The 23,103-nt window shown below is 41.4% G+C and overlaps 1 protein-coding gene across 2 annotated transcripts; it reads left to right on the plus strand.

Moving 5' to 3' along the window:
- The first annotated feature begins 447 nt into the window (after nucleotides 1-447).
- LOC101872391 (carbohydrate sulfotransferase 9-like) lies at nucleotides 448-16,296 on the plus strand. 2 transcript variants are annotated; one of them, XM_031044535.2, is made up of 5 exons: nucleotides 448-607; nucleotides 743-778; nucleotides 8,733-8,844; nucleotides 11,216-11,363; nucleotides 11,815-16,296. In XM_031044535.2, exons 4-5 carry the CDS (start codon nucleotides 11,270-11,272, stop codon nucleotides 12,663-12,665), a joined length of 945 nt encoding a protein of 314 aa, XP_030900395.1. In that variant the 5' UTR covers nucleotides 448-607; nucleotides 743-778; nucleotides 8,733-8,844; nucleotides 11,216-11,269; the 3' UTR covers nucleotides 12,666-16,296. The 2 variants fall into 2 exon arrangements, with proteins under 2 accessions (XP_030900395.1, XP_005143982.1); XM_005143925.3 differs by lacking the exons at nucleotides 448-607; nucleotides 743-778 and adding an exon at nucleotides 1,872-1,976 and having other exon boundaries at nucleotides 11,815-12,876.
- Nucleotides 16,297-23,103: the final 6,807 nt, after the last annotated feature.

Consider the following 23,103-nt stretch of genomic DNA (forward strand, 5'->3'; position numbering starts at 1 on the left):
GTTGATCTCTGACCATACTTCCTATCCTCCTACTGTGTGGGATTGTTTGTGTTTGTACCCTAAACATCATTCCTTTAAGGAACTGCCAACTCTACTGAATTCCTTCTGCTTTGGCCCTGTTTCCCATGAGAACTTACCTTCCAGTTCCCAGGGTTTATTGGAATCTTCTTGTATAGAGTCCCTTGGGTTTGAATTGATCTTTTCTTTTGTCCCTCATCTAAAAATAATATACATTATCACATCACAGTTGCTCTCAACCAAATTACCTTTACCCTCATGTTCCCAACCATCCTCCTTCTTGGTTGCTTAGCAGACAGCCTCTTGGCAGGCTGCTGTTGAAGGGTTTGGCAGGCTCTGACAGCTGCTGTAGACCATACACAGGGAGTGGTTAAATGCTGCTCATTATACCCAGAGACAGACACAGCACACTGCTTTGTAATATGCAACTAGAGATGCATACCTAAACATTCACAGCAAAACACTTGCATCTTTTAGGTGGACGTTTAATCAAAACAAAGACAAATACTATGTTTACAGTGTTTCAGATGCTCTTCTGGGAAAACATCTATGTGGAAGCAGAAACGTTTTGCCCAGTCCTGAAGTCCGGGTAAGGAGAAGACAAAAGCCTCTTCCCTATTTCCTTTGCAGACCTAGGCATAAAATTAAAGTACTGTGTCTCTTTGTATTGATCTTTCTTTGCTTTTTTTCTTTCTTTCTTTATTTTCTATTTGCCATCACTCAGAGGAATGGGAAATCTCCACTGAGGTTCTCTTATAGGGTGAGTAAAATTGTATTGTTAATAGCTTTTTATGTTACTGTGATTTTCATAGTATAATCAAATCTTCACAGAGAAAGATTTCTTTGTCACAGAGGTTTTTTTTGGGTTTGTTTTAATTTTTTCATTTATATATTTAGAAATTGTCATTGAATCTCCAAAGAAATAAACTGAGATAACAGCATTTGAAATCACACCATGATGAAGTGAAGGTACAGAGGATTTTTTTTGGCTGTCTGTTTTTCATTGCTGTAGCTCTCCCGAGTTAAGAACAGGGGAGTTTAACATACAGCTAAAAGTTGGTGCTGCAAGGATTCTGGTGCCTGAATGAAGAGACAGAGGCTCCCATTCACTTTCTGTCTTTGCTAATGGGAATATGCACCTTAACTCTTTTTGTTTCAATACAGTTTGCAGCTGCATAGGATTTTGTCAAATTTCAGGTGTTCAAACAGAAATTTTCCATGCTGGGTATCTGTCTCAGATAACTTTGAAAAGCCTTTGAGCAAAGATAATTTACATATTTTTATACAGGGCATTTGGAAACTATGCTCTTTTTCCTCATCCTAAATGGTTCCAGTGACCTCTCCTCTAAATAATGCAAGCTTTGGGAAAAGCGTTTGAAAAACTGAGGTTAACAGGGGATTCCTCATATTCTTGCTGAAACCTTTGCTGGACTGAGCTGGCACAGGGGAGTAAACAATCCCTTTTAAATAACAGGGCATACATGAGAAAGATTTTATGGGGGAAAGTTGGGGATCAGTGGTGAAATAGATTCAAAGAACGAAATCAGCAGGGAGAAGCTGTGCCTTGATCAGTAGTGTGAAAATGGATGTGGGAGGGAAGAGAAAGGAAAATGTGTCAGTACAGTTTGGGAGATACTAAAATAGCTAAAGGAGCTGAAGTGCAGAGCCTGGGACTAGCTGAGTACAGAACTGAGAGTGAGAAGCAGTGTGGCTGTGTGGGAGGCTTGGAAGAAGGAAAGACAGATCTGATGAGCTGGGTTCGGAAGTGTGGGGAGCTGTGAGGCTGGCTGAGGAGACTAAGGGAGGAGTCTGGCGGTGGGAGCCAGCAAAGAGCTGGTTTGTGCATGGGGAAGACTGAGCAGCAGAATCCGGATGAGCTCGGATGGGCATTTGGGAAGGTGGAAAACAGGATTTGCTGGGCAAGCTGACCAGAAACAACACAAGGATGGCTTTTGGAGGTAAGGGTTTGCTTGAGACTGGGTTAAAATTTAGCCTGAGGAGTGGAAGCAGAGACTGGGGAAGAAGGAGTCACACCTGCGGTGGAAATGAGATGGGGGACGAGGGAAAAGCACTGGTGTCCATGCAAATTATGTCCAGCAGGAGGGGAACTCAGCGTTGGAGAGCTGCTAGGGAGTGGGGTGCAAGGAGGTGGAATTGGGGGTATCAGGAGTGGAAAACTGGTCAGGCCATGCTGATGGTGGGAGCAGGGGAAGCAGGTACAAACTCTTCCAGTGTCAGGGATGGCATCCTGCATGCCTCAGTCTTGCCATTTTGTGGCTATCAGCAGGTAAGTCACAAGCTTGGGTCTCATCATTACTGATGCTGGGTTTGTTCAGAAGATAGCAACCTGCTGCCACTGTCAGTTATTCTGTTAGAGTATCATAAAGTCAGCTAAATGATTCATCACCAACAGTGACCGTTGTGCATGTTGTCACGATGCCACCTGAATACACTTTTTGTTATTTTTTTAACACTTGTGTTTAAGAAACAAGATACTCCACACAGCTTGACACATTCCATTCACAGGATGGACGTGCTCTTGAGATGCTCTAGGGCTGTGTAGTAGGATCCCCACTACCTACAGCAGATGAGGGAAGGTGTGCAGTGAATCAGGCAAAAGGTGTTAGGGTGAGAGTTTGAGCTCTGTCTGCCACAATGATTCCACATGGTGTGGAAAACCCACCTTTTCAGACACTCATTGACTGTCCATTCTTCATTTTCTGGGTGCTTGAGCAGGCTCTGGAAACCAGATTTGCAGATTTTTTTAGCATTTGTATCTGTAACTGTATTGGCAAGACTATGTTGAATTTAGAGTGTACTGTAATGCTAAATACTCTGAGGTGTCATCTCTTTAGTTTCAAGACTGTGCTGCCAAAAGCCAGCTGATACTTCACGCTATGCTCTCTGATTTAGCTCATGTACCACTTTAATCCTATTCTTTCCTAGCTTCTTCATATTTGCCACTGCATGTGCCGTAGTATGATGTAAAAGCATGTTACATATAAGCAGATTTTAAACATAACATTTTTGCTTGTCCCACAATACAGAGGAGACCAGAAAAAGGAAAAATAGGCCTAGATGCATGTAGGAGGGGAGAAGAATGCATGCACACAGTTTGTCAGGAACGATATTTCAGGTGAAGAGGCTATTTCTGTAAAAGAGCAGGCACCAAAACACTGGCGTAAGTACTTCTACATGAGCACGGGAGCTTTTGGAAGGGTTTAACAAAGGAAGAGTTGCAGGGAGTGAGAGTAGAAGTATGGCTTTGAAAAAAACAGTGTTGGATCCTGAAAATGAGGGTCAAAAGCTGGGCTAGAATGATGGAAGAACCTGATGACAGGGTACAAAAAGGAAAATAATTCCAGGGGAGATATTTTGTATGCACTGGAGTATAAAAAGAGAGTGAGATAATGGCTGCCATCAGTTATGGTAGAGGGGTACTAGTGGAGGAAATACAAGAAGGCTATAAATGAGGTGAACAGCAGCCAGGAGGTTGCCTGGGGGTTGTGTGCTAAGAGGCTGGGCTATTACAAACAGTCTGGCAATTTGCGTACAGTGGCAGGAATGCATGAATCAAGTTTACACAGAGAGATGAAGAGAAGGAGGGGGCAGAGAGGATATAGGGTTGAGACAAGGTACACAGACTTCAACGGCAAGGACAACATTGCTGCTACTGGCAGTGACAGAAATATGGGAGGGAACTGTAAGACACATGAAAAGCCAGAGTCCTAGTTATCAATATAGTGAGAAAAACAGAAGGATTTTGTGAGGCCCCATATCCCAGAAACAAACCTGATAGGAAGTCATTCATTGCCACCCTAGTAGGAGTACATCATGTTTTCTTCCATGCTCTCTTTTCTCCCTTTCTTCCTACTTTTCAGGTTTCTTAGACTCATCTAGATTCCCTAGAAAATGGTACAGGTTGCTGTTCTATAGTTAGTTTTATAGTAGATTAAATGACAGTTGATATGTGCATGGGACCTTGAATTATGCATTTAGATAAGAAGTCCACATGGTCCATTATCAGGTAACCAAGTAGAGGGGGTGGACTTTATTCTCATATTATCTGTCAGGCCCCAAAAGCACAAACAGAGCACCAGCTATCCCTGCTCAGCTACCTTGAGAGCTTTTAGCTGTTGTGGATTTCCCCTACCCTGTCCATAGCCCAGGGCTCCATGTCAGCCCCTCATGCTGTCAGTCCCTGCCCCAGCAATGCTGCTGCAAGTCTGGTCCCCAGCTCCCCACGGCCCAGCCAAGCTGGGCCCACCCATGATCTGATGTTACTGTGGTGACTGTCTGGTCTCCAGATGTCACCCTCCATGGGTGGTGCTGGATCCAGGCTGGTAAGGCCTCTGCCACGTTGGCCATGTGGTTATTGCACTTGTCTCCCAGCTGCCATCTGAAGGGAAGAGCTGTCCTTCACTGCTTCCTCACAATATCAATAGGAAGTGGCCATACTTACAGAATCAAAAGCCTTTCTGGCTACAACTACAGGAAGAAAAAAACATAGACAGGTTTGAGCACACAAGGGTTGGGCTCTAGTGCATGAGTGACTGCAGTGCATTTAATCTGTTTGTTGATTAGTTTTGCATAATCCTTTATGTTCTCATTTCCTTGAATTAGTCCTTCTCCATCTTCACTGAATTATACTTCACATCTTTTCCACTCCCATTCTCCACCTCCCTTTCCCACAACATCATTTGAGCAGGCTACACAGCTTTTCTATTTCCCATGGCCTGGGCTCTGCAACTAAGGTTGTTGCTCCCTGCCTCTTTGGGACTGTTTTTCTGTCAGACTCTGTGCTGCCTTTACCCATGAACTCTTTTTTTTTTTCCTCCACATTTTAGTTCTTTTCATCCCCAGACTGGCTTTTCCTTTAGCTTGCTCTTTTGTGGGCCGTTTGGTAACAGTTCTAGCACACTGGCAGCCTAACTGGTGTTGGCACCCCTGAAAAGAAGGATTTTAAGGAGTGATTTTAAGTGAAAAATGTAATAGCTCTGTAGGTGCTTCAGAAAGAGACTTCTTCCAAAAAGGGGGAGAGCAGAGGAGAAAGCAGAAGTGAAAGCAGAAGCTATTTGTTATTGAGGGCTAATGGTTGCAGAGACTAGCAATATGACTGATCAGGAGGTAAAGGTGAGCTTTTAATACTGCTTGAGAAATGACAGGTAAAGAAAAACCTTGGAAGACAAGACAAGGAGATGCCATGGGATGAAATAGAGAAGGAGAAGCTAAAAGACAGACATGAGAAGGTGATGTAATGGGAATAATAAGCAGTTCAGTAGTGGCAATGAGGAAGGTAGCACTGCAGTTGCTGAGACTAGAGAGAAATCTAATGCAGTACTGGGGAGCTGAGATGACCACTGCAAGGAACAAGAGTTTTAGCTTGTGCCTGTGTTGGAAATTGCAACTTTGTACCCACCTAACTGCTGTGAAGTGTGCTACTCTGAGACACCCCCAGTCTCTTCTTCAGTAGACCCTGGTCTAACTCATGTTGTCTCCCTACTGAGATTGTACCTGAACTTCCATGTACTGAGCACAACTCCTTTCAGCCCTTGCTGCTGCAAGTGAGATGTCAGACCTTGGCTCTTGTTGGCAACATGGACCATACCAGAAGGTTCTCCCAGCCCTTGGCTGACTGGCCTGTTGAAGGTCCCTAATCCACTAATAATATTCCAATAAGTGGAGCAGACCAGCCTGCCTGCTGAGACTCCTGTTTCTGGGGTCTCCTTCCCTCTCTCCTGTCCATCCATAGCGAGCAGAGGAACAAGGTGGGTATAGATTTAGGTGAGCAAGGCTCTTGCTTCTAAAGGCACAGTTCACCCTGTTACAACAGCACAATCAGAAGTTCATCCAGCAAAGCTTGTTTTTCCTGTTTGTATTTTTTGTCCCTGGGGGGTTTCCACACGTCATCCCCTTCTTACCTTCTGTGTACCCAGGTACATATCAGTATGTATGTATTTGCAGTTGTCTTTTTGAAGGGATTAACAGGGTTTAAGTACAGAATGGGACTCAGCGACTGAGAATGTTATCTGTTTCCAGAGATTTTCCCTGCCTTCCACTGAGCTGTGCTACTGGTACCTTTTCTAACTTCTGGCTTCAAATGTATCAGGAACACAGAAAAGTGTTGTAAGTTCCCTCTTTTAATCTGGCAAGTCCCACTTATCATCAAGTGGGGTACAGAGGATCACCCCATATGCTCAGCTGTGACCAAGGCCTGTCTGCAAAAAATGAGCTTGAGACACACCTTTGTAAGTTTATCAGCAGGAGACTTTAAATCCTTATCAAACTACTTAGTTTACTTGAAGCAAACAATACGCCAGTACAACTGATGTTAATGTGTTTCTGAACTACACTAGTGTGTGTATTTATATACACATCCATATAGTTCAGAAATACATGCACACATGAGTGTGTACATAAATTTCTGTACTTGGGTAAAAGGTACCATACATAAAGACTTAACATTATTCAGCATTTCCAGTTATAGGGCTTCTAATTTTTTAAAGGATTGTTTTCTTCAGACTGATTTTTTTTAATACTTCTTCACAAACTGCAGATTTTCCAATTGGTTCAGGAGAATGGATTAAGGAATGCTATATTATGAATCATTGTTTTAGTAGTGAAAGGACAGAACGATGCGCCAGTGATACTTGTTCAAGGCAATGCAATGTACTCCTTGGGTGCTTGTCCATAGGAATAAACCTGCATGGCAGGAAGGAGAACTTTAATCCGAGTGTGATGTGCAAGTCATTTACTTATATGACTTTCTCATTAAAACATCTTTGGACTGTCTATTTCCTAATTGAAAGAGTACTAGAGATTCTATATCAGACCTCGTCTTGGTCAGGGGAAAACAAACTCAGTGCAAAGCCAAGGCTGGTGATTGAGTGTGAGTGGTTGTGGTGTGGCTACATATGCTATGAATAATTCAAGTCCAGATCACGAACAAACTTATGGGATGGTTGCAGAAGATCTAGTATCACAAAATGGAAAGCAAATATGAGGTGAATGAACCAAGAGAAAGGAGTTTAACAGAAAAAGCTATCTGATAACTCAGGCATATGACATTTCTGTGGCTGCCCTGGAAAAGTACAATCTCATTGAGACAGAGAGGTCTTTTGGGTCAAATGATCTAGCTTGACATACACGGATGTGCAAGTAGGTTTCCAGCCACTCCTCCATATCCAGAAAAAGGGGATGTTGAACATAATTAAAAGCAGAATATGGTCATAAGTTTCTTGAAGGGAACAGAAGAATGGAAAGAACATTTCATGATCAGCAAACTTAAGAACAAAGACACAAACAATATGATGTAACTTAGTTTGGTTTTCTTGTGAGGAGCGTGTATATCAGGACAAAAAGAATCTTGATAATGGATTAACAGAGGGAGATGGCAGAATTATCAGCAGTGTAAAGAAGGCTGGAATTCAGTAAAAATCTCTCATTTTGTAAAGGCTTCATGACTTTTTCCCCATCTTGCATGAACATAAGATGATTAGCATTGCTTTCTCCAATAATCTGTTCCCCGTTTGATACCATTCTTGGCTCAAGAAATTATGGATTATGTTATAGGAAATGCATCTCACCAAACTGACTTACTATTTTTGTTTGGATTTGGTTGATTAAGGTAACAACATTGATATAGTGGATTTAGAATTGCATAAAGTGTTTAACTTGATACTGCAGCATATTTTGGCTAAGAAACTAGAAAGCCATCAGATCAGCTGGACACACACTGAAGGAATTCAGCACTACCTGATAGTCCTCAAAAAACCTCATCAGGTGATAGAAATCCTTCCAAAAGATTTCTGCAAGAGCTCTATGAGGATCATTCCTCTTACTGCCAGGTTGTAATGTCTGAGAAAGTCACAAAAGATTTCTGATGAAATCTGCAGAATCTGGTAAGACAGTGCAAGGTGTCCCTGCCCATGGCAGGGGGGTTGGAACTGGATGATCTTAAGGTCCTTTCCAACCCTAACTACTCTATGATTCTATAATTCTGCATGCAGAGCTGGAAACATTAAGGCACAGTGATGAATGGTTGATCTATAATGATGTGATCCGAAGAACAAACAAAACCCAAAGGTTCAGTGTACAGCAGTTATCTAGAAGATTTTGTTTCATTAAAAATGACAACCAAAAAAATCCACAACTCTCCCCCCCAACTATGTGTAGTAATGACAAGGCAGATTAATGCCCTATAATGAGTTTTTAGTATTTTCTTCTGCCTCTGAGTATATGTTAGTTTCAAAGAGACATTTAAATCTCTATTTGCTGTGCTACTTTTCACTGTATTTCTGGGGTTTTGTTGAGTTCTGTGGTACTGTTTTTCTGCTTTGCCTGTGGGAGTTTGTTCTGCTGCCCTTTGGTTACAGCAGAACTAGACTATAATGGAGTTGTTGTGTTAATAGATTCACCACACCTTGACTGAGGAATGCCTTGTAGCTACCCAGTTACCTTAAATCACACTTAACTCAAGGTAGGATGAGGTAAAATTCAAATAGAAGGATTAATTCCTTGCATCTAAACCAGACAACACAATTACAAATATCTGGAAAACACAAGTGAAAAAATAGAAGAAAAAGTTCTTCTGTGAATGTATCACAAAGCTGGTTTTTAGCTTGGATTTCCCTCCACCCTTTTTTCATTTCCAGGTGACTTGTCCCTCTTCTGACAAAACAGCTCTCAGAGTTTTCTTTCTTCCTATTCCCCAGGTTGCTCTTAGGTGATTTTCATCACTGAAGACCTTGCATTATACAGAGCTCCGTACTGGGGTTGCCCCATCAGGAAACATCTTCAGAAAAAGCCTTTGAATTTCACCTTCAGGTAACTTCTCTGCATTATCATTTTGACCTCCCTTGATACTGGATGGCTTTAGCTCTTAGAGCCAGTCTGCACTTTGAAGTTTTCTAAGGGGTCCAGAAAGATTTTACCTGTCACCTTTTAGCTTGTTCTATCCCTCCTTATGGTCTGACCATTCTCCTCAATTAAAGATTCTTTTGTTTCCACAAATATACAAATGTTTTAGTAGAGGAGTTGTCTCCTGTGTTTGACTAGCTCATAAACAGCTTCTTTCCCTCAAGGAGGCAAGTGTCCTCTGGTGACTCCTAGACAGGTTTCAACATGAAATGTGTCTTACCTTATATTCTGTACCAGTAATTTAATTAACAAAATATATAAAAATAAGTATCTAACTAGGGTAAATTAATCTAGTTAATTTTCTGATTCCCGAGACAGGCATGATAACAATAACTATTCTTATACATTGAGGTGACAGCATTTAAGGTAAATCAGGCCCAATTTCTTTCTCCTAACCATACTCTAACAAGGAGTCCCTTCACAGAATTGTTTAGTGTCATATTTATTTTAATTGCTACACAACATGAAATAGTGTCTGCAAACCACTTGTGAAGAAGAATACAAAGGGGTCACTCAGTCTTGGACTTCATTAGTTCAATGAACAACCTGGCCTTGAAAGTAGCCTTTAATGCATCAGAAATCAATAGATAACATGATGAAGGGAGAATTGATGTGCAGCGAAGCAAAGGTTTAAGGCTGAAGATCAACCCATTTTTTTTGTAGCCTTTATTATTATGTAGTCTTATTCAGATGAGAAAATACAAAAATATTGACTAAATACCATATGTAAAAATATTGCATGGATTTGAATGAATATTGTAACAACTGAATGTAACACAAGTATATTATTAATATATGTGACTGCAGATTTGTTCATAATGATGTTTAGGTTAGAGAGAGTGAACAGTCATCCCCCTCCATTTCACAGGTCATGCCTAAACTAAGATTTAATCAGGAGTGATGCTGTTAACTGTGTGATTTTGAAGATATTTGGGTAAAGATGCGTGGTACAATAATCAGCCATCATCCCTGAAAGGAAGAATTCTTGTGTTTAAGTACTTTGCCAGCAATTTAACTAGTGCTGCCTCTAGTGCCATCTCAGAACACACAAGAGAAGTTTCTATTATGGCAGATGGAGTTCATGTACATCCACACTTGAGGGGATGAGGACAGTACCAATAACTTCCAGAGTGGTTCTGTTGTATCTCTGTAAAAACAAAACATGAAGAAGTTTAAGTTACATCCGTATGAAATCCAGGCAATGATGATTTTATTGCCAGCAGGTTCTGGGTGAAAAACTGAAAAGTGGAAAAGGAAGATGGTGTTGCTTGACTTTTTTGATGGTGCCAACTTTATGGGACAGAAGTAGAATGTCACATTTGCTAGTAGTTATGGTTTTGTGCTTAACTTTGGTATTTCAAACAAAAAGAACAATGAAAAGCACGCTGCTGAAGAGCTTTCTAATGGGGGCAACACAGGAAGATTGCACAGATGGCTTAGAGAGCTCTCTCTCCAGGAATTGCAAAGGGACAAAATGAGTGAGCACAGGAGAGGGAATATGTTAAATGTTAGACTGCATTGATCTTCTCTCCTTTCATCTATGAACATGGGACACCTCCTTGCCTGTTGTTTCCTCTGCTGCTTCTATATGCTTCCTGCCACAGTGAAACACTTGGGAGCTCTTATGGCAGCAAACATAAACACTGCAATGTCTTTGGGAGAGAGGGAATGTGAGAATTCAACTATTACTAGCAGTTAGGATTCTCTGGATTGTGGATTCTCCTGCAGTGAGTATTATTTGTACAAAGTGGGAAGCTTCAGGGCAAGAGGTGGAAAGAATCTCATCCTTAATGTATCATAGGCTTGCAGATAAGCCTGTTGCAGGTTACAGCAAACTTTGTACTCCCAGATTCCAACATGTAATGTTATTTCTTAAAAGAGTACAACTCTGTAATAATAAACGAGGTTATTGTTACACAATATGAAGGGATAGAGAGTTTGCTTGGCAGAAATACCGTATTTACATGAGGAGAAGGGGGAAGCATTTGCTCATACACAGTCCATTATCTAAGAATGTATGTTTTAAGTTTTCTAATACTTTGAAATGGTCATAGTATTTGTCTGTTCAGTTTAACAGTATAATTATACTGTTTTATTATATATATAGAGTTTTTATAAGATACTTTTTTCATAGTAGAATTTTTACTTATTAACAAATCCTGTTTTTATAGGCTTAAAAGGTCTTTTTGCTATTATAAAGTCTGTAAGGGAATACCCTGTTATCTTTGTTGCATCAGTCACACAAAATCTAACTTGTATTGTTTTTCCTTGTTGACAGAAAGGCAGATTTCCACTTTAGAGTTCATGTCATCCTCCTTCCTGTGAAAATAATATGAACCAGAAGGTGTTAATTTTCCTTCTCCCAAATTTTATTTTTGGGATATTTCTTTTTGGCTTTTTTTGTAAGAGACAAAAAAACCTAACAGGTGAGTAAAGAATTTACCAACAAAAAGACCCAATGTTTTCTAGAACCAGGGACACCTTTCCCAAATGTTTTAGAGAGTAAATACAGAGCCTTAGTGGTAAACAATGTGAAAACATCCAAGGCCGGGCCACTATTGCTAGCTTAGCAATATATGAGAGGGAGAGCACTACAAAGAACCAGTTGACATTAGAAGTGTTAGAGCATCCATCTTGATTAAAGTAATACTGCTAACATGTTGAAAGTTTTCATTTTAACAGACTTTTCACTAAACAGAACAGTTTATTGTATGTTTGCCATAGTGGAGTCTGGTGACAGAAAACAAAATACTGATTTTAGCATCTTCATTAGTTTTTATACGCAGGATGATAGATTGAGTGTTATGAGTGTCACAAAGGAAGAGACTTAATAAGTCTATTTCACACTAATGGTTTAAAGATCTTTCTTGGTTGCAGGTGTTTTTCCTGATCGCACTGAAGACTGGCTGGCAATTCAGAATGATCGCAAAAGCACACTGGCTTCTCTCTGCCTGAAGAACGACCTCCTCAAATTAAGAAGTAAATTGGATTCTTATGTTGCAAGCCAGCTCTTTGTGGAGCACAAACATAAATTTATCTACTGTGAGGTGCCCAAGGTAGGCTGCTCCAACTGGAAGAGAACTATTTTTCTTCTCCAAGCAAACTTAAATGCTGAAGCTTCTGAAATTGAGCATGACCACATCCACCGAACCTCACTGATCAAGAAGCTGGTGGTGTACCCTCCTGCCATACAAAAAGAATTTCTAAACAACTACACCAAAGTGATGTTCACCAGACATCCCTTGGAGCGCCTAGTTTCAGCTTACAGAGACAAACTTCTGCACTCTGAGCCATTCTACAGTGTCACTGTGGCTAATGAGATTAGGGCAATGTTCAGGAAAGACAAAAATTCGTCTGAAAAAGTGAGTTTTCAGGAGTTTGTCAGTTTCATTGTAGCAAAACCACCAAATAGTCTTGACATTCACTGGAAACCAATGTTTCTGCTCTGTGATCCTTGCAACATTCACTATAATATTCTGGGTAAGTATGAAACTCTTAGGTTAGATTCTGAGCATGTTCTGGAGGTCATTGGAGCACCAAAGAGACTGCACTTCCCCGACTTGAAGAGGTATGGCTCAGAGAAACGAACTAATGGTGATATCACCTTGGAGTACCTCAGACAATTGAACCTAGAACAAATTGAGAAGATCAAAAAATTGTATCAAATGGATTTTCTCTTATTCAACTATACCATGGACTATGAGGATTATTTTTCCCTGAATGACTAATGTAGGTTAAACAAAGAACTGTTTCCTCTGTACAAAACGGGCTGAACCTGTTCTCACAGGTGCTTGATATGTGGATTGTTGACTGACTGCTGCTGAGTTTCTGTTGGTGTTTGGGGATGTGGTTAATCATCCTAAGCACTCTTATAACAAATCCCTGCCATGATCTCTTGTACTGTACAGTACTTTACCTATATGAAATGATTGTCTTCCTGTTGACTGTTAACGGCGTATGTTTGTTTCATGAAGACGGTTTATAAATAATAGATTTTGGTCTGTTGGTAAGAGGGGAAGGATGGAGAATGTTGCTTTCCACAACAAATATTTTTAGGACATAATTTTTTTTACATTAAGGACTTATTTTTTATTAGAAAAAGACATAAGAAGCAATAAATTATCTTCTTTAGAGTCAAACCACTTGTCTGCAAGAGCCTCAATCATGAATCCTGTAGAAAAGAAGCAAAAAACTTCAGATGCTTGAAGCTGCATTGCACGGAATTTAATGTCCGATTATATTCCCTTTTAGCAGTGCTGTCACCACAGCCCACCAGCCTCATCTCTCCAGAAGCTTAGTTGGCAGCAATCCAGCCAGGGTTTCCCTTTTATCTCTTCAAAATTGTCTGATGAGCAACAGGTCTGGTGTTCCTGGTGACTTTGCACTCTCTTCACCATCTTTGTGAGCATTATAGTCTGATTTAAGAGGGAAGGCCTGAGAAATATGTCTCTTCTTTTGAGAAGTAGGTAGATGGACCCCTAAACTGTACCACTGAGGTGGTGCAGGATTTAAACCCTCAGTGGAAAGGTGACTCTTACCTATTCTCCAAAAGCACTTACCACCCAGTCAACTGGCTGGGCAGTCAGCACAGGCAGGACAATGTTTGGGCTTTCCCCATTCATGCCTGCTGGAGCCCATGAGCCCCTGGGACTGGTTTGAGCATGGCAGTTAGGTGGAGCTGGGTAACTTCAGGTAATACATTTGTTCTGCCTGCTGCTTTCTCACCTCACAGGAGATTGAGTGCAAAGAAACTGATTGTAGTATTAATAGATTGTAGTATTATGGTGAGTGGGGTGATGAAGCATGTGTGAGAAGCAACTCAAGCCATTATCCACTTCTTATATTCTTACATGGCTTTAGTTTTAGATCTGTAACTGCTATTAAGTACAAGACTTGCTCCATTTTTTGAAAATCAACTGCCTAGTCACATTGGAAATTAATTTGTGACCACATTAATTGTAGCCAGTTTTAGAAACTAATAATGAATATTAGCATCACCTGTAGGGGATGTCAGCCTCTCAGGAGCCATCTTGAAAATCTCCCAAATGCACTTGGTTCCTATCAGCTATATCTGCAAATGTATAAAGTCTGGCAGACAGGTCTTGGCTCCAGAGGTGGCTCACAGCTTCTCAATACATAGAAAATGACAGGGATAAAACAGCTTAATCACACTGCCACCACCAATCTGTACAGCCTTTGCTGCCAGCAGCATGGCCAAGGGAGAGGGAAAAGGATGCTGAGAGAAATGGATGCAAAGGGATTGGAGTCATGAGGGCTGTGAACAGCTTCCAGTGCAGAGTGGTCTTTCTCAGAGGGAAGATGCAGTGATATACTGAACATCAGCTGGAAACACTGATGGGACCATAGTGTCAGGAGGAAGCAGAGGAAGAAGCTTGCTACATCCCTCCTTGATGGCAGATGGCACACAAAGCCAGAACTACTGTTCGGTACATCTGGCAGCTCTTGTGTGGCTGACTAGTCCACAAATGGGGCAGCTTTGGCACAAGAGGAGATTCAAAGTGAAAAGGCCAAGGAAGAACAGCAAGAAAAAAAGAGCTTGTGATTTCATGTAGCATATGATTTACATTCATGGTTCTGGAGCTTATCTTCACCACCACCATATGTGGTATCCCCACAGTCCTGTTGTCCCCCAGTACTGGACTACTCGTGCTGCCCTGGCAGTGCTGTAGTTCATGTGAATTTCTTTTACTGTTTAATTATGCTTAGGCAGAGGAAGCTGGAGATGATTCCCATCAGAACAAAGGCTATGCAGAGGGATGCAGTTTCTCTCTCCCCTTCTCCCCCAAATTGGAGCCATCTCCAGCTACCTGCTTCTCCTGCTTTCTTTGTCAGATCATGTAGAGGAAGAGAAGAATAAGAGTTGCTTCATAACTTGCTTCTAAATGACAGATCCCTCCAGAACTATATCTAAAGCTATAAATATAGCTAAAGCTACATTAATTTTCTGGCACCGACAGACAGCCTAGAAAAACTGAAGAAATGATACTGACAGTTTGATAAGTGTCTTTGTTATCAGCACTTGGGTAGTTAACACTCCCCTCCAGTTTCTTGCTGTTAGATGCAAGTGGTTTTCTATTCTTAATTCCTCTTTCACACAGGATCTCATATTCTTCCTGCAGTGCTGACAGAAAACGGATGGCTAATTCATTCATCACAAGCACTAGTCAGCAACGGAGGCTACTGGTGCAGAAAAATCTCTGTAACTATTCACAACGGACTTTCAGATTTGTCATTTGCCTACAGGAAACTGTAAGTAGCACATTGCCTGGAAGCACTGGCTGTTGTAATGCTGTTAACTAGTTTGGATCTCAACAAAAGAAACCTGCAGAAGATGTGTGTGCATCTGTGCACATATAACAACAGATTTAGGAAGCAAACTGATATAAGATGTACATTGCCAATGCTAACAAAACGAGAATAACAGGCTGATATCTGTTGGAAAACAGAAAAAAATGGACATTACCTCATAAAAGATATTGTAACATTCCCATGTAGGCATTTTTTAATTCTCAACCCAATCTACCACATTTCCATTTCTGCGAGCTTGAGAATACTTCCTAAGATCCCCCACACAAGAGCTGCTGTGCTGTGGTGCAGGAGTATGTAAGAGCTCTGCAATATGCCTCAGAGTTAATGAAAACAATGGCTACTCGCTATATGTTGTAGAACGCCTTCACAGCTTGTGAAGATGGGCATGGAAGTTCAGGCTGAGCTCAAAACATGAATCTGCAGGAGAAAATTGTTAGGTCTTTAGTAATTGCATTGAGTTGGTTGTATTTTTTAGTGATAGCTGTCAAGTGCTTGTGGAAAACTGTGGTTTATGATATTTCCTAATATGTGAGCAATAGAACAGAGTGGGGACTGTAGCACCTTATTTATTTCCCAAGTGAATCCCAAGACTCATTCCACTGGACAGCATAGTAAGTTTGCTGATAAAAGGGCTTATTGTTACTTCATTCTTGATATTGTAATGTAATAAAAGCTGATGAAGACTCTGGAGCTTGTCCTACAAGAGCTGCAGACACCTGTACATTTCTCTCTCTTCATGTCTCTTCATGGCCTGGGAGAGAACTCTCCTGTACTGTCTTCCCTACAAGTGTACGGTACAAAACAAAGGCTCTAAGCTGAGCTGGCCTCACTCTTGCCTTTGCCTAGAGAAGAACACTCAGTGGAGCTTCTTTCCTTCAGATGCTTACTCTGGGTGATGTTTTCCTGGGAGGCTGGGTGCTTGCAGTTGGGAGCAGGGATGGAGGGCTCTGGTGGGGCTTGGAGCTGAGGTTCTGTGGTGTATTCAAGGGGTAGGAGGTGCTATAATTAATCTTCTGGTTTAATGTTATATGCCTGTGATATAGCTATTGCTATGTTTTGTTTCTAATTACCTTAATAAACCATAGTGAGTGATGAAACATTAATCTGTTTGTTCATCCTTCTTAATAACCTCTGTTTAAAACAATAAAAAGGACCTGGAGATGTTCCATCAAATCATAATATAGGGCACACCCTCTTAGACAACAACAAACACAAAGGCTCTGCTTTGGTACATTAATATAAAGCTGTCTCACGGGACTCTTAAAGAATTAGCAAATACTAATGAGTATTCCCATTTGGAGAAAAAATGGATCAAAGGAGGAAAAAGAAGGAAACAAAAACTTGTGAAGTCAAGCTTGCAGCTTTCCCACAAACCCATCTATCAGCAGGGAGGAAATAAATGAGATCTTCCCATTCTCATGTATATCTACACAGACATCCTTTCAGGATAGGTTTCCACAAACCTGATGCCATGCTTGCTTTGTGGAAGTGTAACATAGAGATCTGATAGTTGATCAGTGCATGTCAGCAACGGAGGCCATGTCACCAGTTGTTCTTGAAGCAGGCATTTCCTCCATTTAAAAGTGATGATTCTGCCCATAGGAAATCCTAATTTTTTACAGTGTCAGTCTTAACACGTTGACTGTGATGAGTGGTTTCTTATTCAGAGAACTTCCCACAGCAGGACAGCTGTGAAGAAAAGCATGAGAAAGAAACTCCTGAGTGTTTGCTGCTCCACAGAAGTGTCCTGTGACCAAGGGAAAGAAGAGGAAACCCAACATGGAACAAACTGCAGCTGTCATGGCTCGCAGCTAGAAGGATATTCTATTTCTGCATTCAGACTGTCAGTAAGTCAAAACCTTCAAGCTTTGTCAGAGAGGTAGAACAGGAAAAGGAAGATGATAACACTAATGCTCTGTGGTTGTGGTGTAGGCCTGGCATGATTCCTTCCTTCCTTCCTTCCTTCCTTCCTTCCTTCCTTCCTTCCTTCCTTCCTTCCTTCCTTCCTTCCTTCCTTCCTTCCTTCCTTCCTTCCTTCCTTCCTTCCTTCCTTCCTTCCTTCCTTCCTTCCTTCCTTCCTTCCTTCCTTCCTTCCTTCCTTCCTTCCTTCCTTCCTTCCTTCCTTCCTTCCTTCCTTCCTTCCTTCCTTCCTTCCTTCCTTCCTTCCTTCCTTCCTTCCTTCCTTCCTTCCTTCCTTCCTTCCTTCATTCCTTCCTTCCTTCCTTCCTTCCTTCCTTCCTTCCTTCCTTCCTTCCTTCCTTCCTTCCTTCCTTCCTTCCTTCCTTCCTTCCTTCCTTCCTTCCTTCCTTCCTTCCTTCCTTCCTTCCTTCCTTCCTTCCTTCCTTCCTTCCAGAATTATATGCCAAATCATGCTTTAGTATAAAACAAAAAGTTATTAGATGATATAACTTGCATAAATTAATGTAAACCAAATCAAAACAGGTGGAGAATTTACCTGATAAAAATACCTGGAATTTCAGGAAGTCCTCTTGGAAGTTTTGACTGGGTATCACATGTACACAGGGGTGCAATTACAGTGCTGCTTCTAGTAAGAATGATTTCTAAACAGAAAGCTCAAGTGATCATCAACCTCAGTCAATATACTGAGACTAAAATTCCAAAGAATCAGCAGACCAAAATGAGTGCTACATCACAGGATCAGGTCTGTGAACACAGCTCAACATCATTTCAGTGCTACCCATGCACACTTTTGTTTTCAACTACTAGAATGCTTCCTTTGTGTCTCCAGGATCCTTCTTGTAGGTTCTTCTGGAGATGTATCAAAGTTTAGCAGGATGTAAAGGCTTTCTCAAAAGGTCCCTTCATCCCTCCCTGTAGAAATGTTCTTAATGAGATTATACATCATCTGGTGTCCCACCAGAGGTACAACAGTTCAGCCAGGTCTGGAGCTCAGAGTGGAACCTAGAGTACACAAAGAAAGGCAGGCATACTCCAGTTTATATTTAGCAGAAGTATGGGAAAAGCTTTCTACCTACAAACCTATGACTGATTCTCACTCATAGAATTGCTCCCCTTTTTTTCATAGAATCATAGAACGGTTTGGGTTGGAAAGGACCTTAAAATCATCTAGTTCCAACCCCCCTGCCATGGGCAGGGACACCTCACACTAAACCATGCCACCCAAGACACCATCCAACCTGGCCTTGAACACTGCCAGGGATGGAGCATTTACCACTTCTTTGAGCAACATGTGCCAGTGCCTCACCACTCTCACAGTAAAGAATTTCTTCCTTATATCCAATCTAAACTTCCCCTGTTTAAGTTTTATCCCATTACTCTTTGTCCTATCACTACAGTCCCTGATGAAGAGCCCCTCTCAAGCACCCCTGTAGGCCCCCTTCAGATACTGGGAGGCTGCTATGAGGTCTCCATGCAGCCTTCTCTTCTCCAGGCTCAACAGCCCCATCTTTCTCAGCCTGTCTTCATACAGGAAGTGCTCCAGTCCCTGATCATCCTCGTGGCCTCCTCTGGACTTGTTCCAACAGTTCCATGTCCTTTTTATGTTGAGGACACCAGAGCTGCACACAATGCTCCAAGTGAGGTCTCGTGAGATCAGAATAAAGAGGCAGGATCACCTTTTTCCTGGATCCCTTCTTCATCATTCACACGAACTGCATGTATGGACTCCTGCTGAGTTCCCACAGTTAGGGGCCAGCAAACAGGTACTGCAGATGCTGACTTACTCAGGCACAGACTGCTGCCAGGTGCATGGTGCAGGTTCTGGAGGTATTGCGACCACTGTAAGAAGGCTGATTGTGTGAGAAAGTTGTTCAAGCACCTGCTCCATGAGTGAGATATTACAACAAGGTGAGATGTGAATGTAAAATTAAGTATGTTTTGAAGGCATTTTCTCATTAAGTTAATCTTCCTTTCAGATAGGTTTAGTGGGTAAGGGAGAAAGCTAATTTGGGGTTCATTGGCATCAAAACTCAGCGGTGCATGTTAATGACAAACCAAAAGGGACAGGGAAACTCTCTCTCATGAGGGGGCATCATTGTCTGCAGCATTAAATGCTGTTTACCCACAGAGATTTGTGAGAACTTGTCCCCAGGGTTGCCTACATCCAGTTTTCGATAAGCATGCAAAAGTAGAGTGATTGAGTTGGGAGAGAATCCACCTTACATCTAAACACTGAACAACTGGTTCTGGATCCATCCTGTTCCAGAAAGCACGGTTAAGAAACAAAAATGGGAAAATTCAATCAACTTAATATGAACCAATTGTCTTACAGATTTTTGGCATGCAGTAACTGTATCATACAATACTTGCCCTTTGTTCATGAGGTTCCTATCTAGAAGGCTGAGATCATGGGTTTGTTTTTTGGGGGGGACTTGCTGAATAGCAACTATTGCTACAGGTAGTGCCCTTTAGGGTTTGCAATTTTAAACAAAGGCTGACAATGAAGCTTTTATTTGTAGTAATGTTGTTCGTTGCTGTTTAGAGCCAGATACCCACTTAGCTGTTGATGTGCAGAGCCAGATACCCACTTGGTTGTATACCGTGTCAGAATTTGGACCTGTTCCCTAAGTTCCTGTTATTTACCAGTTGCAGGACTTTCAGGATTACCCTGTCTTACCGCAGGCAGCTGACTGTGTGCTACGTGTGAGGCATTTGTTACAGCCTCTGCCAAGGATTTTCATTCTACTCAGGTCTTGGTGTTTTGTTTGCATCCAAAAGAGATTTGGCCCCCACATTCTGCAAACTGCAGGTTTTGGAGTTGAGGAGAATCTTTAGTCTCTCTAAGTTTGTAGTAATATACATAAAAAATAGCTCTGAAATAGCTGTTTTAACCACTTCATATATAAACTGATCTAGATTTTTTTATATGAATTTATGTTTCAGTCTTGGTAAAGACCATCTATTGCAATTCCTGTTTGCTTAATTTTTTCCCCAGTTTTGTTCTAATAAAGCTTGGATTTTGTGAGTTTAGAAGGCAAAGGCATAATCGGGTCTACCTAAAAGGGCCTCTAACTTTGACACACACAACACCCTGCAGCAACAAATAACAATTTGAATTTATCATTGAAGGGGAAGGTGCCTATATTAATTATTTCAGGTTAACTACCAGGAAGAAGTTCTTCACTGCAAGGGTGGTGAGGCACCGGCACAGGTTGCTCAGAGAAGTGATAAATGCTCCATCTCTGGTGGTGTTGAAGGCCAGGTTGGACAGAGCCTTGGGTGACATGGCCTAGAATGAGGTGTCCCTGCCTATGGCAGAGGGTTGGTACTAAATGATCTTAAAGGTCCTTTCCAAACCTCACCATTCTGTGATTCTGTGGATTTGCATAATGATCTTATGTCTGAAGGATAAAATATATAAACAGATTAGTACATCAGTGAATACTTCCTCCTCTCTTCTTCAGGATAAGGCACCTGCAAGCAAGGAACAGATGCACTGCAGTGCTTCATGTTCCTGTCTGACTATGGAGACTTCCACAAAACATTCCTCCAGGGTGGGAGACAGATGAACTCTGAAATACATGGCAATAATTTTTGATACAGAAATAGATCAGAAAACTGATTCAGATGCTTACACAGCATTACATCAACCTGTCAGAGGAGTGAATACGCTTATGCTACAGCTATGTATGTGGAGTGCTTTCCACATTTCAATTAAGGCTAAAGAGGACTCCAGATCAAAATTTTTCACCTCCAGAATTAATGCTGGAGTCTGAAAAGAAAAGTAGGATTTGGTGCTGTAGCTGTTGAGTCTTGGGAAAGTCACAGTCTTTTATGTGTGGGACTGGTGCGTCCTGTACACACTGACCAGCAAGAATGCCTCAAGGGCTGTGAGCTCAGGATTATCCAGCCTGGAGATTTCAAATGGCTGTAGACAGGAGAGAAAACAGATGCTTGGAAAGCAACTTGTGTTGATTTCCCCTCCTCTCCTGAAGCATGGGGCCCAAAACTGGGTGCAATCCTCTAATTTTACAAGTGCCATCTAGATTGAAAGCATGAACTCTGTTATGTCACATATTACATTCCTATTTGTACTGTCATTTCAATGTCACTCTTGTACTAGGGCATTGCCTCTTGTGTTTTTGAGACTGAACGGTGATACTGCATTAAAATATACCCAGGACTTGAGATGTAGATTCTAATCCAGCTTTTGAATCTGGAGCTGTTCAGACTCTCCAGCCTCATACACCCAGACTTTTACATGTTTTACTTAGTTTAGTTTTAGTTTAGCTTTGTTTCCTTTTCCTTTGGTAGCTAGCACCCTTGGAATGAGACTCTGAAACGCCCTATGCCTTTGCAGCAAGAAACCAACTACTCATCCAAGCTCAAGTGGGGCCACCTGGTGGTGCAGAGTGGGCAACGCAAGATAGGATTACCCGAAGGGAGGTAGGTACTTACTGGCTCGTGTGATTCAGTTCTTCTAATGTGAACTCTTGTATCTCAAGGCTCTCATGCCTGTTCTTTCCCCCTCTCTGATTACCTCCCTCTTTCCCTGAGTTTCTTGTCTCACTAGCTTGTTCATCCGTTTGTCCCAGGTCTTCCTCCATAACTTGCTAAGATGTGAGGACTGTGCCTTCAACTGGGCAGGAAAATACGGCATAATGGATTTTATTTATCAGCACCTTCATTAAGTTCTAACTGAACTTTATGGCTCAATGTTGTATAAAAATGAATTATGAAACAGTTAATCTTCAGTTGCTGACGTTTGAAAAGGCATGTTCCTTTGTGTGCTTTGATACTTCTCTGGTGTTTTTTTTCCAGGGAGATATTTGTCTATTCACCCTCTTTGAATGTCTCTTTGAATTTGATCTTCATGTGACAGTCTGAAAAACATGGTGTAATAAATGGTTATGTTAGAACATTTGATCTGCCATTAGGCATTTTCTGTGTGAAATGCAGCTCCATATCTCTGTTATTTAATCTCAGCCAATATTCTGCTGATGTATTTACACGATTAAACCTGCAGATAACATTGTTTTCCAGGAATCCATATGTGTGTATCAAAGAGAAATGGCTTTCATGAAAATGACCAAAAACTGCCTGTGAGGGAAAAGGAGTTCCTAGAACAAAAATGAAACCCAGCAAACAAAGCCCTAGACACTTCCTGTGTGTTTCTCTGTATCATCTCAACCCAGTGTTTCCACTTCTGAAGGTGCTTGTGTCCTCACGAGGCAGGTTTTCAAACTCTTTGGCAAGAACTTTGATAACATTGTAAGAGAAATGGAATTCATTATTCCTCCAACTGATATACCTAACTTACCCCCCTCCATCTAGTTAGTATATATCATAATTAATTGTCACCCTTGCCAACTTCCAACAAATACCACCACCACCTCTCACCAGAAAATACAAACAACCCCCCCTCAAAGCTAACCCCAGAGAGGGTTTCTTCAGGTTGATAACAACTCCACTAGGGAAGCAAAGTTCTCCTCCATGCAATTTCAAAGAGGATGTGGGGGTTTGTGTTTCCTGTCTGGTCATCATGCAGCCTTCCAGAATTGTATTTACCTAAGGCAATAATGTATTGAAAGCATGAGTAAGATACCCTTGGCAATTTTTCTTTGTTTTGATGCATTTCTTCCATGATGTTAAAGACCACATTAATAGGTTTTTATGCCAGTAAAAGTATGTAGTATTTTTCCCCTTGTACTTTTGGTTTTCACTGTGTATTAGGACAAACTGTGCAACTATTCCCATTGAAATGATGGAACAGTGAAAAGGACCATGAGTTCAGGTGGCTGGAGGAATGCCTGGTTGCTGAGCCACCTATTCTGCCACATGAATCAGAAGAATTTGCTGAAAGACTGACTACCTCTGGCTTATAATACAGTAACGTAATTCCTTACGTCCTTCATG

The sequence above is a fragment of the Melopsittacus undulatus genome, chromosome 4, assembly GCF_012275295.1.
Source record: "Melopsittacus undulatus isolate bMelUnd1 chromosome 4, bMelUnd1.mat.Z, whole genome shotgun sequence".
Classification (NCBI taxonomy): Eukaryota; Metazoa; Chordata; class Aves; order Psittaciformes; family Psittaculidae; genus Melopsittacus; species Melopsittacus undulatus.

Coding starts and splice junctions, on each gene's coding strand:
- LOC101872391 (XM_031044535.2), top strand. CDS start 11,270: ATGAACCAGAAGGTGTTAATTTTCCTTCTCCCAAATTTTATTTTTGGG. Junction 11,364..11,814: donor GAGACAAAAAAACCTAACAG/GTGAGTAAAGAA, acceptor TCTTGGTTGCAG/GTGTTTTTCCTGATCGCACT.